General features: G+C 34.8%; 1 protein-coding gene and 1 long non-coding RNA gene across 5 annotated transcripts in view; one reads left to right on the top strand and one right to left on the bottom strand.

Annotated features, from left to right (window-relative positions):
- Positions 1-23063, bottom strand: part of LOC141379990 (uncharacterized) — a 225950-nt gene that overhangs the window by 33754 nt on the left and 169133 nt on the right. The gene's annotated exons all lie outside the window — the stretch shown is intronic.
- The window catches only part of hcn1 (hyperpolarization activated cyclic nucleotide-gated potassium channel 1), a 200515-nt gene that overhangs the window by 14719 nt on the left and 162733 nt on the right, over positions 1-23063 (top strand). For all 3 annotated transcript variants that reach the window (XM_087300883.1, XM_087300881.1, XM_087300882.1), the window contains exon 2: positions 8046-8469. In XM_087300883.1, coding sequence (XP_087157009.1) covers positions 8046-8469 — 424 coding nt within the window. The remainder of the gene's footprint in view (positions 1-8045; positions 8470-23063) is intronic.

Genomic DNA, 23063 nt, shown 5'->3' with positions numbered 1-23063 from the left:
GTGTGTGTGTATACTGTGTGAATAGAAAATGCAGTTTTTGCTAATTAATTTTTATTTTTGCTTGTTTTTGTAATTATTACAGTTTAATATATTATATATTATCAATATTTTAATACTATCTTTCAGATAAATTGCAAAAGGTGCCAGATACTTTATTTATATACATTTTATATACACAAAACAATAGAGGTGTAAACCAACACTGGTTTCTCGGTTCGGTTACGATTATCATGCCATAGATTCGGTTCAATTCGATATCTCGGTGCATCACGGTGCACTGACAATGCTTTACATACAAAATTTTATATTTTACTTCACAGCACAACAATTCTTGTATTAAAATGTATAATTTTAAATACATTTTATCTGTATTTTTAATAATGCGGTGGCGCAGTAGGTAGTGCTGTCGCCTCACAGCAAGAAGGTCGCTGGTTCGAGCCTCGGCTTGATCAGTTGGCGTTTCTGTGTAAAGTTAGCATGTTCTCCCTGTGTGCACGTGGGTTTCCTCTGGGTGCTTCGGTTGCCCCCACAGTCCAAAAACATGCGGTACAGGTGAATTGGGTAGGCTAAATTGTCGGTAGTGTATGAGTGTGTATGGATGTTTCCCAGAGATGGGTTGCAGCTGGAAGGGCATCCGCTAATTAAAACATACGTATGCTGGATAGGTTTGCGGTTCATTTCACTGTGGCGACTTTGGATTAAAAAAGGGACTAAGCCGAAAAGATATGAATGAATGTATTTTTAATACACTGTTGTCCTTTAATACAAGCAATCAGATACATATACTGTACCTTTAATTTTGCCTGCTCAAAAAAAAAAAAAAAAAAATACATATATATATATATATATATATATATATATATATATATATATATATATATATATATATATATATATATATATATCAACAGAAAAGACTACGATTGGCTCTAACGCTATGGCGCTGTTTACCGATAAGTGACACTGATAAACGAATGCAGCGATCACAGCTGATCCATGACAGAGGCAGTGGAGAAAATTCTCTCTGCAGACACGCTTGTGTCTGGATCCACAAATATTGTTTACTTTAATTTTCTCCACAGCACTGAAATAGGGGCTTCTGTAACTTCAGGGTCAGTAAAAGACTGTCCAGCAAACACACGCAGGGAATTGTGCGGAGTTCTGCATTTGAATTACTCGTATTTTTATTATTCGACCATGACAATGCGTATATGAGATACAGTTAAAGTTAGATTTATTAGCCCCCCTGAATTATTAGCCCCCTGTACCCCCCCCCATTTCTGTTTAACAGAGAGACGATTTTTTCAACGCATTTCTAAACATAACAGTTTTAATAACTAATTTCTAATAACTGATTTCTTTTATCTTTGCCATAATGACAGTAAATAATATTAGACTAAATATTTTTCAAGACACTTCTATACAGCTTAAAGTGACATTTAAAGGCTTAACTAGGTTAATTAGGTTAACCAGGCAGGTTAGGGTAATTAGGCAAGTTATTGTATAATGATGGTTTGTTCTGTAGACTGTCGAAACAAAAAGTTAGCTTAAAGGGGCTAATAATTTTGCCCTTAAAATGTTTTTTTTTTTATTTTTTTATTTAAAATGATTTTATTCTAGCTGAAATAAAACAAATAAGACTTTCTTCAGAAGAAAAAAAAATTATCAGACATACTGTGAAAATGTTTTGCTCTGTTAAACATCATTTGGGAAATATTTAAAAAAGAAAAAGATTTCAAAGGGGGGCTAATAATTCTGACTTCAACTGTACATAATGTTTAATGCTGACTTCATATTTTTCAGTGTTGCATACAGTAAAACACTTTCCTATTGTCTGCTGGACTGCTATCAGAGAGCTGACTCACGGCTGCAACCACAGACATTAAAACCGTCTATTTTTCACTTAATGCTGAGGAAGATTTCTGAACATTAGGTTGCATGAGTAATACCACCAACATAGCGGCGTTCCCTAATTACTTCACTTGTGTGTTGTCAAACACGAGATTCACACTTACAAACAACAATGGAAGTCTTTAACCTGTGCTAAATAGACATCTAGAAGCAAAACATTCATCTGCGGCTGGACTTTTTATATGCATTGCAGTCTGTAGCCATTTCAGGGACATCTCTGGTCTCTGCACGACGTGAAAATGGAGGCTGACTCATGTTTTTACTATCATCTTCTTCTAATTTCAAAATGCTAAAAATAATAAAAGTAAGTAAATGCTATAATTACAAAAATACTGCCAAAAATATGTATAACTTGTGAAATATACACAAAGCAGTTTCTTTGTTTCATATATTTTTTAGAAATTATATATTGTTGTTATCGAAAGCTTTTGATTTACATATAAATTTCCAATATGTGATTATGAAATGTACTCAATTTGACTTTAAAAGCATTATAGGTACAGTAAGAGGACATTGGCATGAAGATTCAAGGGACAATACTAAAAATAATAATATAATTGTTTGTAATATTGACAAAAGCTAGCCAAAATATGTATAAGTTTTGTTAAATATGCACAAATTCTTTATATTTTTGATGAAGTGTGAATATGCTCTCTTGAAATGAATTAAATAAGCAGCCAATAGAAATGCTATCCTTCAACTCTTTGCATGTCTGTTTAACACAGAGTGTCTTGTTACGTAACACTGAATGTTTGAAATCATAATGCGATTCTTCTCGCTGCTCGAGCTGCTGCTTCTGCTTCTGCCAAGCAACAGAAAATCTCTCACCAGTTTAGTGCTGCGGCAAAGAAGAGACTGAATGAAGGAAATATCAAGACTGCAGAACATTAGAAAATGACAACATTAGAAAACTATTACTGTTTAACCAATAAATGCTCATAAGTCATAATACGAATATAAAGTACTTAAAATTTAGATAATTTCAGTACCGTTCAGTGGTTTGCAGATGGGAGGATTTTAGTTTAAACTTAACCTTGTTTGCTCACCACTTTTGCATTCATTGTATAAAATGTACTGTAATATTGTGAAATATTCTTGTATTGTTTATTCAATTCTCCTATAGCACATGTCTTTGGACTGTGGGGGAAACTAGCACCAGCAGGAAATCCACGCCAACATGGGGAGAACAAGCAAACTCCACAACTGACCCAGCCAGTACTCGAACCAGCGACTTTCTTGCTGTGAGGCGACAGTGCTAACCACTGGAAATGATAAATTGATAACTGACATGCTACGGGAAAATATAAAAAATAACTGACTTGAAATCTTCTTTGGTCAAAATACTAGTAGCCTAAGACTTTTGCACAGTGCTGTATGTGTATGATTGTATTCTTGCTTAGTAAACGCAGGGCTCGCAAAATCTGGTAGCCCGAAGTCCCAGGGCTATCATTTTTTTAGTCAGGCTACCGAATTCTATCTACACAGTGCCCGGAGGGCTCTCTGGAATAGTATTAGTAAAAGTATTAGTAAAAAAAATTGCCTTTTGAATGATAGTGTATGTATAAGAACTTGGTATAGCCACACAAAAATTCATTGGCATTCACTAAGAGTATAAATATAATTCTGTACAATATCCATTATTAAAGTGGCCATTTATTACCCTAACATACTGAAGAGTTAATGCCAAAATGTGAACATATTAAAGAATGGATGCCAAATGTTTTCCAGTTATCCTAACAGTTGGTGCATAGCTAATTTAGCCTAGCCTATATCCTCCTGCTTGTTCAAACTCGGGTTGCCACCCGTCCCTTAAAATACGGAATCATTTGAGAATGAAATTGCGTGTTTTGAATCAATACGGGCGGGTTCTGACCTGTATTTTTTATAATTTTTTTAAAGTAGCTTTTCATGCACACGCATTTTATGAAGATGCCTCAATTCCTACTTTTGACTGGGTAATACTTGATGTCAACGTTAGTTTGATTGGTCTTTGTCCAGAGGAGGGCGGGTCTTTTAAGCAGAGTCTGTCAAGTCTTGACAGAGAGTAATGGCAGATGCTTCTCCAGCGTCTTAGGGTTTAAACGCAAGCGACTGCAAAAGTACCGCAAAGAATGGGAGGAAACAGATACCTGGCTGCAGAGTGTTAGAAATTGTTATCAAGCCAACTGCTTGATTTGTCGGAGAGCATTCTCTGTAGCTCATGCGGGTCTGTTGTGCGACAACATGCCTGCGGAGAGCAGCATTCCCGCAATGTTAGAGCTCACAAAAATCAAAGCACAGTCAGACAGTTCTTCGTACCCCAAGTCTCTTCCGAAGCAGACATGGTAATGACAGTGACCCAGTCTGTGAAAATCTAGCTGGAGTCATGTTTTTTTTTTCTTCTTTTTTTGTAATTTACTGTTTTCTACATGAAATAAAGAAGTCTCTGAAAATAATAAAAACATATGTATTTAATAGTTACTAAGTAAAATGTCAACAACTGAAAACACAGTGAAATTAATGGCTACAATCAAACTTTATCTCAGAATTAGATTCGGCCTGGTTTTCACACACTGGGTCACAAATAGCAATTTGTAGAAATTCTGTAAATACAATGTAAGAGGATCATATTTTAATGCAATATTATGATTTGTTTGTTAAGGTTAAGTCAGGCACATAAGCATTAATTTATTGCATGAAACATTACATGTAAAGAAAATAAACAATTAAATTGCAACTTTCTATATTTTTAAATTAGAAATATGCTATATGAAAACTTAACTAGCTAATGTTTGTAGCTGGTTTATGTAGGCCTATGTGCTGTTTCCGTGTTTGGATAGGTGTTACTGCAAATAATGACAAGTATTTTAGCCAAAATCTGTTATCAATTCCCAAAACCCTATAAAATTAGGTTTATTAGTATTTTCTTCTCTACGTTAGGTTACAGCAGCTGAGTTAACTCAGGTGTACCACATTATTAAACATAACATCAGCTATATCAGTGCTGCAGAGTTGTAAAAGAGAAAGACAGACTGCATCTGTTTACACTGATTTCAATAAAAGACTTTTTAATTTATTCTAATGTCCAAGTGTTCATACTTTCCTGAAAACATATTTTTAAGTTGTGATTTACCACCACTAACATGCTATTGGGCCTGTGATTGGGGATGTGGCCCCAGCTGCAGTATGAGTCCCTTATTTTTTTTGTATTAAAAGTGGTAATCCTAGTTCAAACTCTCTAAGAAACAATTCACAAACGATCCCAAACATGTACCAGAGGAAGACATTTACTATCAGGTTTCTCCAAGCAGACTGTTTCTGTAAAAAAAGCTAGCATGCCGATGCTCCATTGTATTCACCCAGCTGGTTAATAAGAGCCATGTAGTGTAACTGCAGAGGCCAGCAGGCAGCTATAGCGGTATTGCATCAACAAACACCTCAAAGAAACAATTCACAAACAATCCCACATGTGTACCAGAGGAAGACATTTACTATCAGGTTTCTCCAAGCAGACTATTTCTGTAAAAGGCTAGCATGCGTTGCACTATTGTATTCATCTAGCTGGTTAATAAGAGGCATGTAGTGTAACTGGAGAGCCCAGCAGGCAGCTATCGGTACTGCATCAACAAACACCTCCAAAACGCCTGCCCTGATTCCATTCACCCCAATGGAGGCTCCATTCACATGTTTTCAAAACACAAGCTAATTCCTGAGGGTTCAAGTGCTGCTGGCTCAGCAATTACAGCCTGTACCTTTAATTAGCTTGCTCCACACTGTACAGGCAAAGCTCAACGTCGCACACAGATGCTTGTAAACACACAACTGTCACATAAGTAAGGGAAAGCCTCTTATGTGGCGGTCTCCCTCTTTGATTTGGAGTCCTGTGGCTCTTTGCCTCCTCATCCAGAGAGAGAAGCGCTGCACTGTCACAGGGCGGCAATCCAGCACGACGTGTTGGCGCTGATATCAAAAGCGACAGGGAAATGAGCTGTAGTGCATCATGAGCGGTCTGCAGGCGCGAGCTGTACTGATCGCTGAAGGAAGTCTGTTAGACAGGGGCCAGAAAAACACATCACAGATATACGAGGGCATTCCAGCAGAAAAGAGCAGGAATTTAATCTTGCCAGTCCTGCTACATCATCTTCTTCTTGCTGAAAAGGGCTAGCGTTTTTCTGCTATCAGGAGCAGAATCAAGATGGGGATGAAAGTGTGAGTGTGCTTTTAAGGGATTTAAAAGTCAGTGTATCTGTTCACCTTTGATGGCTCGAGTAATGGAAATGGTTTGATCGAAAATTCCAGTCATACGTATCTGGTGAAAAGATCAGTAAATTTTGTGTTTTGGATGTAAGTTTTCAGAATAAGATGGGTAGCAGGTCTGGGCCGATAAACGATATTATATCAAATCGTGATAAAATTTATGTCAATAACAATGATAAGCTCTTGACTGTTTTACTCTATATTGACCTAAGAGCCAATCACACAGCAGAAATGTGCAACAATGGGAATCTAAAAGTGCATTGATATTAGAGACTTTATGGGACAAAATTATGTTATGCCATTTAATGGACCCTCTATTTTTTATTGCTTCAGTCAATATACAACAAAATAAGCATAAAAGTATCTAAAATACATAAGATACAAGATAAAATATAGCTAAAATACCTAAAAAGGCATATGATTTTAAAATAACCAGTTATAAATATAAAATGCCAATGAAAAAAAGAGTTTTAATAGCGGATTTAAATTAGAGCACAGAGTAGGCCTGTCTATTGTTAGCAGCTAATCATTCTAAGGTCTAGGACCTACCACAGCAAAAGCATGCACTTTGTTTTTGGCACAATCAGGAGAAGCACCCGACCTGAGAGAACGAGTAGGCTTATAGGGGTGTATCAGCTTAGAGATATAAAGCGGGGCAAGACCATTTAGAGATGTAAAAACAAATGAAATAATCTTAAACTGTATTCTAAAACTCTGGCAATCATTGAAGCGAAGCTAACATGTGGGAAATGTGGTCATATTAGTGAGTACCAGTTAAGAGGTGTGCTGCAGCATTTTGCACCATTTGTAACTGGGCAATAGCTGACCTGCTACATACTCCCCACATACAGTGCATTACAGTAATCTAACCGAGTGGTCACAAAAGCATGGATTACTTTAGTGGTCCTCAAATTTTTTATCACCACAGATCGGTCCATGCTTGACAGTTTTACCGTAGAACAGAGGTTTCGGGGGGGTTGTAGGTTGCAAGGATCAACCGTTTCTCAAAGGATGACAAGCTGTAACTCTGATAAAGGGTTTATTTATGTAGAAAATTACAAAGCACTGCAGTGTTTGGGTGTTCTGTTTGTCTAAAAATAATTTGTCTACCGAAATTTCATACAAGTTGAATGTTAAGTTCTTGTCACGTGATTGCGGCATTTATTCAGCTGGGTGTGTTTGGAAGGGGCAAGTATGTTAAGGCTGATTTTCACGCCGCTTGCGCACGTAAGCCGCACACCTCTATTGGAAATAATGAACTTGCGAGAATGAAAGAAGTGATATGTGAACATCCCCTAAAAGGCTAGCTTCATTTGTGATCTCCAGCAGTTGATCTTCATGCACAGATATAGTGGATTCACCTGATTTGTTGACAAATGGGTTGCAGATCAATTCCTTGGCAGTTCGTGGGTCCTTTACTAGGCTTTTCCCCTTCACAAAGAAACTTTCCAAAGACATCTGTTTCTTTCTCATTTTGCTGCTTGTGGGTTAAATTTGGGCGCTCAAGTGATCGAAATGTAAGCAAGAGAATACGGTCATTTTTTAAAATGAAAGATTTTTCAAAATAAAAGATCATTCAGATTTAAATAATAAACATGACAGAAAAAATTTATGATTTCTTGTGCGGCCCGGTAGCAATTGATCCACGAACCGGTACCAGTCCATGGCCTGGTGGTTGAAGACCATTGGATTACGGTCTCAAACAGTTGTTTTGGTAAATATTGCTTTATTTTTGCTAGTTGTCGCCACCTACTGACCTGGCATGCATTTTTACAGCAACCTTGAATGCTAGTTTCAATTTGGACCTATGAACTGAATTCAACGAGAAATTTGCTTTCATCAATTCTGAAAATGCCTTTGATTGATCTAAACTGATCATGTTTTGTCTCCCCCTGCAGGTTCTACTGGGACTTGATAATGCTCATCATGATGATGGGGAATCTAATTATCATTCCTGTGGGAATTACCTTCTTTTCCGAGCAAACCACCACCAGCTGGCTCGTCTTCAACGTGGCGTCGGACACCATCTTCCTGGTGGACCTGGTCATGAACTTCCGAACGGGAATTGTCAACGAGGAAAGCTCGGAGATCATCCTGGACCCAAAGGTCATTAAGATGAACTACCTGAAAAGTTGGTTCGTGGTAGACTTCCTGTCCTCCATCCCGGTGGATTATATCTTTCTAATAGTGGAGAAAGGCTTCGACTCAGAGGTCTACAAGACGGCCCGAGCGCTGCGCATCGTACGCTTCACCAAAATCCTCAGCTTGCTCCGTCTTCTCAGGCTTTCACGCCTCATCAGATACATCCACCAGTGGGAGGAGGTGAGGGGACAGCGTGTGTATATGTGTGTGTGCGTGTGTGTGTGTGTGAGTGAACAAACTCTGACGCAGATGGCCTTTAGTAACACGTCTTGGATTTGCTAGCTTCCAATATGAGATGCTAGTTGACATTTTGCGCGTTTTGGTGTGTGCGCGTATGTGTTAGGCCTAATCGACCCAAGGTGCTTTGAGCTCAGGTGTTATTCTGCAGCACACAACCCTCTGACGCACACTCTTTAGAGGTGAAGAGGCTTATTTCGGGGGTTAAGGTAGGCATATATTTCGCTTAGCCCTCAGCGACACCTCAAGAGCTGCATTGGGGGTGTGAGAGCGGGAAAGAGGAACCGAGCTCTTCAGCATTGCAAGAGCAGCTGAGCAAAACTATTAACTGCCTCGGTTTTCAGGCTACAGCACTTCACTCCCACCTCTGTCTGAGACACCCCAAGCTAAAATTTGAAGCATTAATCATGCTGTTTGCAAGCCCTCCCCAACTGGCCGGTTTCTCAAGAGCGATGTTGCACTTTAAGGTCACTTTCGTCAGAAAAAACACTGCATGCTTCTGCTTCCCACCTGCTATTATCCCTAGCCAATTGTACAGCAAATTGCAGCTTATGTTATGACAGTTAACTAAACTCCGACAGCCCTTTCTCGCTGCTATAGATTTGTTTCATAATAAAAAGAGATTGAATTTGTATGATACTGTTATATGAGGTTACGTTTTTAAATAAGCACTGATGGTTCCATGCTGAATGTTTATGATCAGTTGAACTTTCTGATTGTTTAAAAATAGTGATGCGCAAACTCTTGTCAATGAGGCACCATCTTCATCCCATCTGATGATAAACTGCTTCCAAATATCAAAAAGAAAAATTTAATTTGCTGTGGTTGAAGAAGCCACTGTGGGCCTTTTTAAAATAAAATAAAATACTTGCGCCTCAGAAGACGAAACGCAATGAATGCGCTGTGGCTTTTGGAGGGGAAGCTTTTTAGGAGCGCAGAAGCTCAAGACAGGTAATAATACTAAACTATTTTGATGATGGACTATTGCTAAGGCATTTTTTGGCCATATCGCCCAGCCATAACACGCGGTGGCTTTTGAGGGTAAGAGAAGCTTTTTGGGAGCCCAGCCGCTTAAAACAGTTCTGGGGGGTAGTAATACTAAACTATTTTGATGATAGAATATGTATAAAGCATTTTAGAATGACCAAAACAACGTTTCAGATGTTTTACAATGTGCTTAGTCCAATGCTTTGGTCAGTCTACTGGTTTGTTTATTAATATAGTTCCATCATGCCCATTTTAAAACAAAATCACATGACTCTCTGATGCTCATACTCACGGTAAATGTGTTTCCACCATAGTTTATGTGCATTTAAAAATGATCCTAATCAGTTTAAAATTAGTGATTTACTATATATTGGCATATCAGCCAATAAAAGCTTGTTTTTAATGTTATCTTTTGCCATGTTTACATCCAAAGATGCGATTCAGACTTATGGGCAAAATTGGAACATTGCAAAAGAAACTTTTGTGAATAAAGCCCCGTTTCTATTCAATCTGTGAATGAGAACAAAATCATCACTTTATGATAAACTGGTGGCAAATGTAAAAAAAGCTAAATGAAATTTGCTATGGTACAACAAGCCACTGTGAACCTTTTCATTTAAATCAAATAAATTACTCGCACCTCAGAAGTCAAAATTACAACTCGTGGTGGCTATTGGAGGCAGGGCAGATAGGTTTAATTTATTTAGCCTATATAGGCTATTAAATTATATTTAATTTATTTATTTGAAATATATTAAATTAAATTACAACCTGTATTTTTCCATTCGTTTTGGTTTAAAAATTTTTTGATTATTAATCAAAGAACATTTAACTGAGCTCTGTAAAAAAAAATTGTATGTAGGCCTACAGTCAAAAATGTAATACAAGAGCTATGGCTGTGGCGAGTCGGCAATACTGTCTAAAATGAAACAATTTCTTATATCAGAAAACAATAAACACAATTATCCCAGGTGCAGCATCGTACTAGATTTTAGCAAATATGAACAAAACACCTCCACCTTCCACAGAGATAACAGGCTAGCTGTGGTTAGTCATGGCATTCTGTTTCCTGAGTCGGGCATTTCTAAAGGCCATATCTGTAACCAATAAGCAAGGTAAGCTGCCGCTTAGGGTCCCAGGATATCTGAGGACCCCCAAATAAATACCTAGAAGTAATAATTATACAGATAAATTATATATAACATCATTTTCTATCATATTTTGTAATATTAGGGTCTAAAAAAATCGTTTAAGGGTCTTTACATCTGCGCAAATGTGTCCCTCAATCATGAAGCAGTTCAGCAGTCAAATCAGGTAAAGATTTAGTTTTAAAAACCAAATACTTTATACATCATTTTTAGTTGTGAATTCATTTTAAGAAAACAAATTATTTAAAAAGTTTTACAAGATGCTTCACATGTTGTTAGGATCATTTTGCATTAAGACAAAATGTAAAAAGGAGATGATATACGAAAAAAAAACAGCAAAATAAATCAATTAAAAATGAATTAAAGGACAAAAGGGGCACTTTAGCACTTTTGGGCTGAATTCTGGAATTGCTGAGGGCTCCCAAATCACTAAATCTGCCCCTGATTGGAGGCACGAGAACCTTTTTTAAAGCTCAGTGGTTTGTTCAGTCCCATCATGCCATAAAAAATTATAAATAAATCACATGAATTTTTCTGAAGCACATGCTGGAATTTATACGGTAATTGTGTTTGCACTATAGTTCATCTACATTTTTTCTTATCACATAAAAATAGATTCTACTGAGTTGAGCTCATGTATTTTATGCACATTTTCAAAATATGTGCATCTTGGTGTTTATGATATTCCAAAATGCATGGAATATAGCTAGAATCAGCCTAATAAGAAAATAAATGACCAGCTGTTGTTTAATAAATTCATTATAAATCTATCCATTATGGATTATTTCCCCTGCTTGATCTGGCTTCAAAACATAAGGAGTTATTAGTTTTTGGTATTAGCCAAAATGTCTATAATATAAAAAATCCACCTTTGTTTTTGACAATGGAAGGTTAAAAAAGATCCAACCTCAGGTGCTTCTAGGAGACTTGGCAGCTCTGAAGGAGAAAGAAGAGATCAGTCTTTGTTTTTGTGCGCTGCGTGTCATTAAACTCCTAAAGCCAGTTCATCTTCCTGTTCAGCTGGCAGACGCCCAAGCCAGGACAGGTAGAGAGCAGAGTCGACACTTTCTGATCCAACTTAATTGAAATACAGATGTACCTCTCAGGGGGAGGAAAACAAACTAATGTGGCGGACAGTAATCATGGTTAATTCAATACTTTTGTTTTCTGCTGCACATCTACCATTATATTAGCTAAGACAAGGACTGCCAGTGAAGATAGAGAACTCCATGAACTAAGCATAAAGCATGTTGTGGTAAAAAAAAAAAAAATGGTCCAACATGATGCCAAGTTTTGTGTGATTGCTTAACTGTGTTGTTTCGAAGGGATGGTTTTCAGCATGCTTGTTTTGGTGGTTACTTGCAAACCAAAACCAAAGCCAAAGAGCCAAAACCAAAGAGGTGCCTGTATTATACATCGATGAGTTTCTGAGCATATGACAAACATGCTGAAATTGCTGAAAAATTATATTACATTTATTATATTACATTTCATTAAATTACATTTCATAATATTGTTATAATATTTGCCAGTAGTGGAAATATTAGCTTGAACATGCAGTGATTTGTATGTATAAGTTGGTTTTTGAGGCAAATTCTCATAATGGGCATTGTTTTTGTCCCCTGCCTGTTCATATAATATTACTAGCACACCTCTCCTCAAAATACCTCACAATTTAAGGTGTCATTTATATATAAACACTAATTGTTTGGGATTGATAGTATCTTATAGTTTTAAGAGTTCACACTTAGATATTGCTTGATATAAATACCAGGTTTTGCATGCAGTTCCATGAGATGCTTGAGCCCAGGACTCCCGCCTAGTCAATTAGCATGTAAAGGGATACGAGATAGTTCTCGAGAGCTCCTCCTGATAAAGGAGGAAAGGGGGAGATGGGGTGGATGGAGGGATTTTTAAAAAAAAACAAAGATGAGGGAGTAAAGCTAGTCGGGCTATTTATAGTGAGTTTGGAATGATCTGATTATTAATGATTACAGACGAGAGAACGGCTGTGTTCAATCATATCACATCCCCTTCTCGAAATTAAGCTACGGTCACACTGGACTTTTCTCCCCCTAGACTTTGCTGCGTTGCAAAGATCAAGCTTGGTAAACTCTAACCTGCGAAATCGTGACTGTGTGAAACCAATCGATGATCAAAACATGAATTTTCTGGACAGAAATGTAAAATAGAATCGCTCGCTTTTTTAAAATGTCTAAACATCTTGTTTAATCCCGCCCCTTTACCCATTCGCAAGCTCAAACTCTAGTGTGACTGCGGCATAAGTTTGTGAAACTTTACTTAATATCACATTCTAAAACTAACATTTTACCACACCTGTTAATGGTGAGAACATTTACTAGCCATAAATATATATTTTTTGGGCCATGATCTGATTTCAACAATTATTTTACTATTATTAATACATAAAAATATCTTTTTTGTTTGCTTTAAAACCATAAAGCTTTTATTTAAGAGGACAGCCATGGCAAAATGCATTTGAAACTCTTTCAATTTGAGTTTCTTTACATTTAAAACATATATCAGAGATGCCCAAAGTAGGGCCTGTAGGCCAAAGTTGGCTTATTGTAACCTCTGATTTGGCCTTCCGTCCCATCTGAGTAGAGAGTGAGAATGATCGAGAGGGTTAGGGAGTATGACCTTCGTCATGTTTAATTTGACATAACATTGTTTGTTTGTTTTATTGCTGAGATGCAAAAAAATGCAAGTGTTTCAATTAAATGTTGTAAATGAATCATATTTTTTTAAATGTAAATACCATTACTCGACGGATAGCGGACTTTGCAGAAGACATTGGCGAGCAAACCACGACCAAACTTACTGTATCTCCATTCTGTTATAAATGAGATTGCTTTTGTTTTTACTTTAACAATTTCATTACAAAATTAAAAAAAAGTTTATTATAATATAAAGCAACATATAAAGCAATGTTTTCTATTTTTTTTTTAAATATTATAAAATAAATGAGGAAATCCCCCATGACAACTATATTTACCTCTAGCCTACTAGCCTCAATCAAGTTTGATTTTGGCCCTTCATAGGAGAAAGTTTGGCCACGCCCGTTAGATTTTATTATATATTATAACTTATATAACAGTATTATTATCTCACTATGCATACAATCACAAACACACTCCTTTTTACAGCACTTTTTGTGATCATATTGTTTTTTGATCGTATACTCAGGCATTGTTAAAGTAATGATATACAAATTACAAGGTCTCATATTTTTTAAATAGCAGATTGGTACTTGCATTTGATGCATGGAAAGCCTTCATTTAAAGCATGCTTGAGGAAAATAACATGTTTTCTGACCCTAAAAATGACCAAATAATGCAGCAAAATACTATATGAACAGCAATCCCCAAAAACACTGGCTGAACCCGGCCAGAGGCTTTACCAAGCACTTATTTACAGCATCCACATTATACACACCATTTCCTCTCTCTCATGCTGCACTGATGCATTCTGGGAAGTGACTGTTGTGCATCAGCCCCCTCTTTTCCCCCCCTCTGACCTGTCTCTACCACACTGTTTATTATAGCAAGACAATAAATTACACCAAGGTGCTACTCGCATATTTATGCCTATATATATATTGCATGTTGCGTGCATTATTGCGCATTATTCCCACACTCAGAAAGCATTACCCCTCCCCCGACTCTGCTTCTCTGAGACACGTTTTGATTGTCAGGAAAGGATTGTGAGTTTACTGCAGACCTCGGATTGTGCGTCTGACACACGCTGTGATTCTGGGATTTGCTATCTCTGGCCATGAGCAGGTCTGCGTGCTGTATCCCACACTATATATATATATATATATATATATATATATATATATATATATATATATATATATATATATATATATATATATGCCTCTGTGGATTTACCGCCATGTTGAGTGAAGTAGCCTGATCCGCTCGAATGCAGCTGTGGCGTGAGTTAGCGAAAGGATCACGATGTTGCAGTGTGACATGGTGCAGAGTCCAAATGGGCTTTAATGAAACCTGGAGTGGCAATCGAGAGGCTGACGCAGAGCAAACGTGACGTTCGAAGGCTTGACAGGAAATGTAGATTGTTTTGGGCTGTCCATGCACATAGGATCTGTTTCTTTATTAAATATCCTTTCATCATACAAGATTACATATTACATACAATTACAAACACATTTGGAGTTGATAGTTGAATAAAAATGGCAGTGATTTTAAACTGTGACTATCTATCTATCTATCTTATCTATCTTATCTATCTATCTATCTATCTATCTATCTATCTATCTATCTATCTATCTATCTATCTGTCTGTCTGTCTGTCTGTCTGTCTGTCTGTCTGTCTGTCTGTCTGTCTGTCTGTCTGTCTGTCTGTCTGTCTGTCTGTCCGTCCGTCCGTCCGTCCGTCCGTCCGTCCGTCCGTCCGTCCGTCCGTCTGTCTATCTATCTATCAATTCAGAACCACATGTTGAACCCAGAAAAAAAACACATTTACAACCTCCACATCTGTTTGACATCATATTTCAGATAGATGGATGGATAGAAAACAAAAAGGTACTCTATTGTTCATAGAATTGAGGCTGCATTTTTACCAGAAGTTACCATGGCTGCATATATTTGTTTAAAAAAAACTTTAAAAACTGTGATATTATGTGTGTATCACAGTGCTACAGTCCAACAGAGTTTAAATGGGCTTTAATGAAACCTGGAGTGTGAATCAAGAAGTCGATGCGGAGCAGACGTGATGTTTGATTGTATTGGGTTGTTGTCAGCCACTCCATTACAAGCATCCCTTCTTTTTGTTTTCAGTGTCAGTCTGTCGTTCCTTTTACTACCAGTCTCTCACTTCCTCTGTGTGTTTCCTCTGATGAGAATAGAGGAGGGTGGCAGTTCATAGTGGAATATGCAGTAGAAGATGCTTTCCTTGTTATTTCTGTGTAAATCGTTTGTGGATGTATTCATGCTGAAATTGCTGCTCTGCTCTGAATGGAGGAATTTACATAACAATAGCTTTACATGTAATTCATCCAACTCGTGTTTCCTGAATAAGGTGTTTTGACCAGAATTCCTTACGTTTGCTCTCAAAATGAAAGGATCTAAAAGTGGATCTTCACAGTGATGCCATATGTAGTAGACAAACCATCTTCAAGAACCTTTTATTAAACAGGTCTTTAATGATGCCATAGAATGCATTGATTTAATATGTAAAATTGTACCCTGATATCTAAATAGTAAAAATGTGGTATAAGTATTTAAAAAAAATTATCCAGATACTGTTTTATATGCTCGTTTATAGCCACAGGTAATCTTCAGAGGATGAAAAGCTCAGGTTTGACCATATTTGGAATGGTCATGAATATTAATGAGCTCTGCTCTGACACTCTGCAGCTTGTGTCAGTGCCTGCTCTTACATACACATACACACACATAGTGTGATATGACTAAAATTGAGTACATTCCTTGTTAAATTACAATAATTTCAATTGAAATGAAGTCAGGAGTCATTACCTCATTAGAAAACATGTGGCAAATTTTGCAATATACACATTAAGCATAATATATATATATGTAATCTGTATATCCTGCATTTTGCTTTCTGATAAGCTGTAAACAGATTAGATGATTTAAGAGATTTTTCACAGAACTGCTCCTTTAGTCTCCCTGTGTCTCCCATTTTCAAAATAAGAGTCCCATATTCAAAGTATGTTTAATGCAAGCTTAGGGGAACATAAAACGGAAGGGAAAATAAAGTTATTGTAATCTCACAAGAAAATGTTGTGGCCAATAAAAAATATTTGCATATTAGTGATCCCTTGAAATTGAAATAATTGAAATAAGTATATTCCTCGATAAATTACAATCATTTCAACTGAAGTGCAGTCAGGAGTCTACATGTTCGCTGCCTCATTTAAAAAAGGTGGCAAATTTTACAATATACATGTTAAACTAACAAAAGATACATTTAAAAGAGCTTATGCCTCTTCGGAAATAAATATATAATCTGTATATCCTGCATTTTGCTTTCTGATAAGCTGTAATCAGACTAGATGATTTAAGAAATGTTTCACAGAACAGCTCTTTTAGTCTCCCGGTCTCCAATTTTAAAAATAAGGAGTCCCACATACATAGTATGCGTATTGCAAGCTTAGATGAACATAAAAATAAGCGAAAATAACATTATTGTAATCTCATTAGTAAATGTTGTGGCCAATAAAACATATTTGCATGTTGGTGATCCCTTGAAATTGAAATAACTGAAATTGAGTAGATTCCTTGGTCAATTTCAATCATTTAAACTGAAGTGTAGTCAGGAGTCTACATGTTTGCTGCCTCATTAAAATAAAAAAAAACATATGTGGTAAATTTCACAATATACACGTTAAACTAAAAAAAGATACATTTAAAAAGACCTCATGCCTCCTTAGAAATAAAAATATAATCTGTATGTCCTGCATTTTGCTTTCTGATGAGATAATTTTGCTGATGAGATAATTTAAATTTCTCTATCCCGTAGTCTTCCTGTTTCTCCCATTTTCAAAATAAGAGTCCCACATTCACTACTGGTCAAATGTTTGGGGTCATTAGGATTTTTAAATGTTTTAAAACAAGTCTATCCTGCTCACCAAAAATGCATTCATTTAATCAAAAATACAGTATAAGTTGTAAAATTGTGAAATGTTATTGCACTATAAAATAAAAATGTTCAAAAGTAGTTTATCATTTAATTTAATAATATATTCCGGTGATTTTAAAGATTAATTTTCAGCTTCATTACTCCAGTCTTTAGTCACATGATCTTTCAGAAATTACTCTAATTTTAATTATTATTATTATTATTATTAATGTTTATAGTAATAAAAGCAATAATGACTGGGATAATAATTTAGTTTGAAACTACATACAATAAGAAAGCAGTTATTTAAATTTTTTTAAAAATATTTAACAATAAAAAATACATTTAATGAATGCTGCCTTGATGAATAAAATCATTTTCTAAAAAAAAAAAAAAAAAAAAAAAAAAACATGACAAAAAACTGACCCCAAACTTTAGAAAACACTACAAAATGTTGTGGCCAATAAAGCGTATTTGCATATTAGTGATTCCCTGTGAATCATCAGAATCACATGTTTTGTTCCAGTTGGCCTATTTTTCACATTGCTTTTACGCTTGCAAAATTTACAGAACGAGGAAACGGTTTATTTGAGGCTCATGGTATGTCATGTTATGGTATGTCAACTCTTATTATTTAGCTATGCCTAGCTAAATATATTCATAATTTTATTCCATGGCACATTTAAATAACCACTTTTTTTCTTAGTACATTTATTTTGTAAGAAACAATAATTAATAACCTTTATTTTTAAGATTGTTCTTTGCTATTTTTCCCCATGGATTCTAATATTACATGATTAAATCGTTCAGGACATCTTTAGACAATAGACTTTCTCTAAAATTCAAAATTTATGTTTTAATGAAGATTAAAGATTAAATTATCTAGGTGGCTCAGTGTTGCCTCACAGAAAGAAGGTTGCTGGTTTGAGTCCCGGCTGGGCTAGTTGGTGTTTCTGTTTGGAATTTGTATGTTCTCCCCGTGTTGGCGTGCGTTTCCTACCACACTATAAATGAATTGGGTAAAACAAAAATTGGCCGTAGTGAATGAGTATGTGTGTGAATGCGAGAGTGTATGAATTTTTCTTACTGGGTTGTGGCTGGAAGTACTGTGTAAAACGTGCTAGAATAGTTGGCGATTCATATCACTGTGGCGACCCCTGATAAATAGTGACTAAGCCGAAGGAAAATGAATAAATGGGTTAAGAAACATTATGCAGTATGAGATTGATTTCTGAAGGATCATGTGACATTCAAGACTGACAAAAAAATGCAGCCTTGAATAACAGTAATAAGTTCAAATGTAAAACATATTAAAATAGAAAATTATTATTTTAAATAAAATTCACAATATTACAGTTTTTTAGATATATTATCTATGTAGATAGATACAATATTTTGTATTTTTAGATTAAGTAAATGCAGCCCCTAAAATGCATGTATTTATGTATCTATTTGGATTGAGACACAGTAGAACAAGCTTGTACGGACAGTATATTAAAAGGAAATAATGAAAGAGGAAATAGGGAATGTCCAGAGTGTGATTTTGCTATTAAAAGAAATAAAATTAACAGAGTTTGACGGGACAAGTGAGCTCTTCAATTCCCAAGTCAATGAGGGTCACATCTGTCCATTCGCTCTCACACCAGTGCTTTGTCTGCCCAGTGGAGGCCTGTTGTTGTTGTGTGTGAGTGTGTGTGTGTGTGTGTGTGTGTGTGTGTGTGTGTGTAGAAGCCACAACAAAACACAGCTGTTCTGCTCAGCACAGGTAACTTCACCAGCTACAGTAATTGGCAATTATCATTTCTGAATACCTATAAATGTAAAATATATGAAAATCGATATCTTGCTGAGGTCCAATAAAGCTGTTAGGGCCGGTCAAGATTTTTTACAATTTTATTTGAACTTGTTGTATCAGATTGGCAGCATGGAGATATTAGCAGTCATGCATTTGTGGGATGTGCTGCTAAATTGTTGCTGTGTGGAAATACGAAAGCTGAAGAATAACATTTGGAAAATGTCTGCCATATAAATGTTCTGTGAGGCTATAGAAACAGAGATTTGTTCAATTCTTCACATATAATCAACGGTAATCAACAGTTCAATGGTAAAGAATAGTAATAAACAGTTTTCAGTAGTTTGGGATTCATTGGTGCTTTAGTTTATTTATGCTTTTGAATTGCATTACTGAACCTTGATCTCTCCTTATAATAACAATAATTAAATAAAAAGATGGACTAAGTGGCTTTTATTGACAGTTTTTTAGTTAAAATGTACAATTCAGGACAAAATGATTAGCCTTCCCTTAAAAGTTTCATGGTTTTTCAAATATTTCCCAAATTATGTATGTAAATTATGTAATAGTTTCCCAATCAATCAATCAATCAATCAATCAATCAATCAATCAATCAATCAATCAATCAATCAATCAATCAATCAATCAATCAATCAAGCCCACTAATATAAATTGTAGATTAGGCCTGTCATATTAATTCAACATTTTTAATCTTAAATGCCATTTTTTTAAATGAAAATTTGTCACAACATGACTATATCTGTGTCTTATTGTAAATTTTCACATTTACCTTTATTTATTTATTTATTTGTTGATTTATTTATTTTACTTTGAGGCAATTATTGATGCTATTTCCTTAAGTATTATCTCCTATACTATCTCTTGCTGGTCCGGAAATCTTGGTGCTAGAAGCAAGTATAAACTTGCAAAGAGTGTTAACTCAGCTAGTAATATCATATTGGACACCCAGAGGCCGCTTGGGGAACTGTATATAAACCAGATCAGACAGAAAACCTCACAGGTAGTTCAGGACTCCACTCATCATCTTTATTATGAATTTAAAAAACTTCCTTCTGGTAGAGGATACAGAGTACCCGCAGCAAAAACAAATATTTGTAAGTATTGAACAAATAACAATAAAGTAGTTTGTATGTTATTCGGTGACACTGTGAATTTGTTTGTGGTTTCATAGGCACAGTTGTGTGTTGGCAATCTGTGGTGTAGGAAGTTTTGTGTTTATGCTCTGTGTTTTGTATTTGTGATGTTTGTAGATGCTTTTTGGAAACTTTTTGTGTGGCCAAAAATGAATGTCCACATCTGTGGACAATAAAAACTTCTATTCTATTCCACCATGGAATAAAAAGTGGGAAATGTTACTTTTTATCTCACAATTCAGACTTGTTTAATACACATCTGAGCTTACATGTTAAAATAATGATTTTTTCCCCCCTTAAAATGATGATATTACTGAAAATACTCATCTTTAAACTGATAATAACAAGATTTTATTAGAAATAAGTAGCAGAAAAAATAAGTAATATTAAAAGTTAAAAGTCAAAATTAAAATAAAATAAAATAAAATAAAATAAATTTAATCAAATTAAATTAAATATAGAAAGAAATTGATTTTAAACAAGTAGTATTTTACAGACTTTTTATTTTGCGGTTCAGAAACTAACCGCTTACTCTTTGGTAAATACTGTTTTGTTGCCTGCTGTTTAAAATAATACCAATTAAATAATAAGAAGAAAATAATTAGTAAACGTAAAGTTGTAAATAATCTACTAATAATGGAAATATAATTTTTTTGTTAAATCCTGTTATGTAAAGATTCTGTATTCTAAAGATTTACATATTTACTTCATAAGATAACATGAGCCTCCCTTCCCATTGCACCACAACTAATATCCATAACAGCTTATTTATGATGTCATGACCATAAGCACATTAACATATGATGTGCCACATTTGCATATCAATGCATATTCAGTATTTACAAGCTAGGCTCCTTCAGATAAATGACAGTGTTGTGTATATGCAGAGGTTTGCAAAGCATTACAGAGGTGATTTACATATAGAAGTTTAACTGCAAAAACAGACATTAGAAAAGAGGGTGAGACAAAGACAAAAGGCTGAAATTTTAAATGAAAGCAAATAGATAAAAAGTGCAAAATGTGTCTTTTAATAGGGCTTGAACATGAACCGCATCCTACATTCCATCTATAGTTATTTCCAGCAGGACAACGTCAGTCAGATCTGCTGTTTCTCTTGAAATGTCTCAATCTGGTTGAAATTCAAGCAGAGTGATTCATCAGTGATGAATAAACTGATCTAAAAGGGGAAAACACACGTAATAAAATGTATTTAAAGGCATTTAATGATGCATGGCAATGTTAGTAAACAGATCACCTGAAAACACATTTTTTTAATGTTATATCAATATTTAAAATAAAATATTAACTTATAATTTCTTTACAAATTGTAATGAAGAAATATGTCATATTTAATTAGATTTGATAGTTAATTTAATATTAAATAAAGTAAAAAATGGGAAATTAAATAAATAATTTAGATTAATTAAATATTAAATTAAATATTTTATTATTTATTTTTATTATATGCAATTATATTTATGAGATTTAATATTTAATGTAATATTAAATTTAAATAAATTAATTATTTATGATATGAATGTTATGCAGACATAGACATATTTAAATAAATTAGTTTGTCATAATTAAATGCACAATTAAGTGAGGTAAGCGAACAAACAAACAAACAAACAAACAAACAAATAAATAAATAAATGTCATTTAGGTATAATAAATGTCAAAGGTATTAATTTGTTTTTAAAAAAAATATCTAATTAAACATAAATAAATAAATACATAAATAAATAAAACAAATAAATACAAAAATGCATAAATAAATAAAATAAATGTCATTTAACAAAGCTTTGTAACATAATAAAGGTAATAATTTGTTTTATAAATATTTATATTAAATATTATATAATTATATTTATAAAAAATTATTTATAAATAAAATTATAAATACCAAATAAATAAATAAATAAATAAATAAATAAATAAATAAATAAATAAATAAAATTACTTCATATTTTTAAATGGCAGTGTAATATAAAGCATTATGTGTAACATAACATTATGTGTTATGTGTAAATTATGTTGTAAATTGTCAAATTTATACTTAATCTATTTATTCAGTTATTGTGTGTGTGTAAATGCATAAATAAATGTATGGTAAAATGCTTCTAATTTATAAATTCGTTTAAAAGTTCACAATCATAGATCCATATCTTTTTGCACAAAATATTCCCTCACTCATGAACCTGATTGATTGCAAAAGCATTTTTGTTTACCAACCGTCTCGGTGCATGGCAAAAAAAAAAGGCCCCGAAAACACAGTGCATTTAAATGTGACATTCGACGGGTCAATACTGTCCTTTCTAAAACAAAAGGTCACCGAATCCCAGAGTAAACGCTGCTCTAAGAAGCGGGAGCAGTGATGGGCTGCGGTGTTGTTGTCGGGTGTGTTTTTCAGAGCACCTGTGTCTGTTTTGGATGACGTGGCACACAGGTGTCAGGAGGATACGCTGGCGAGGGATTTAATGCCAGGTGAGGGCAGCTCAGGTTATTCTGTGTGCGTGTGTGTGTGTTTGTGCCAGGCATTAAAAGCCCATGCACAAATAGTTCAGTCACACCTTCTTAGAGTCTTGAGGTGGTGATCTTTACAGTGAGATTTTATTTTTAGTTACTTTTCTTTTTATTTAATTTCTGTCATTGAATACAAATACATCATAAAGTAATGATGAGGTTTTTCATCACAAATCAGACTTAATATCTCAGAATCGTGAGACATAATCGCAAATGTGACTCTGACCAAGACAAAATGAATTTTTAGGTTTAAAATAAAAGTTCAATAGGAAAAAGTTGTAAACTTTTAATTCTAAGAAAGTAATT

This window comes from Danio rerio, chromosome 21 (assembly GCF_052040795.2).
Source record: "Danio rerio strain M-AB ecotype USA chromosome 21, GRCz13ab, whole genome shotgun sequence".
Lineage (NCBI taxonomy): Eukaryota > Metazoa > Chordata > Actinopteri > Cypriniformes > Danionidae > Danio > Danio rerio.
Note: the sequence above shows the minus strand (reverse complement) of the source record. Positions and strands in the feature narration are given on the sequence as shown.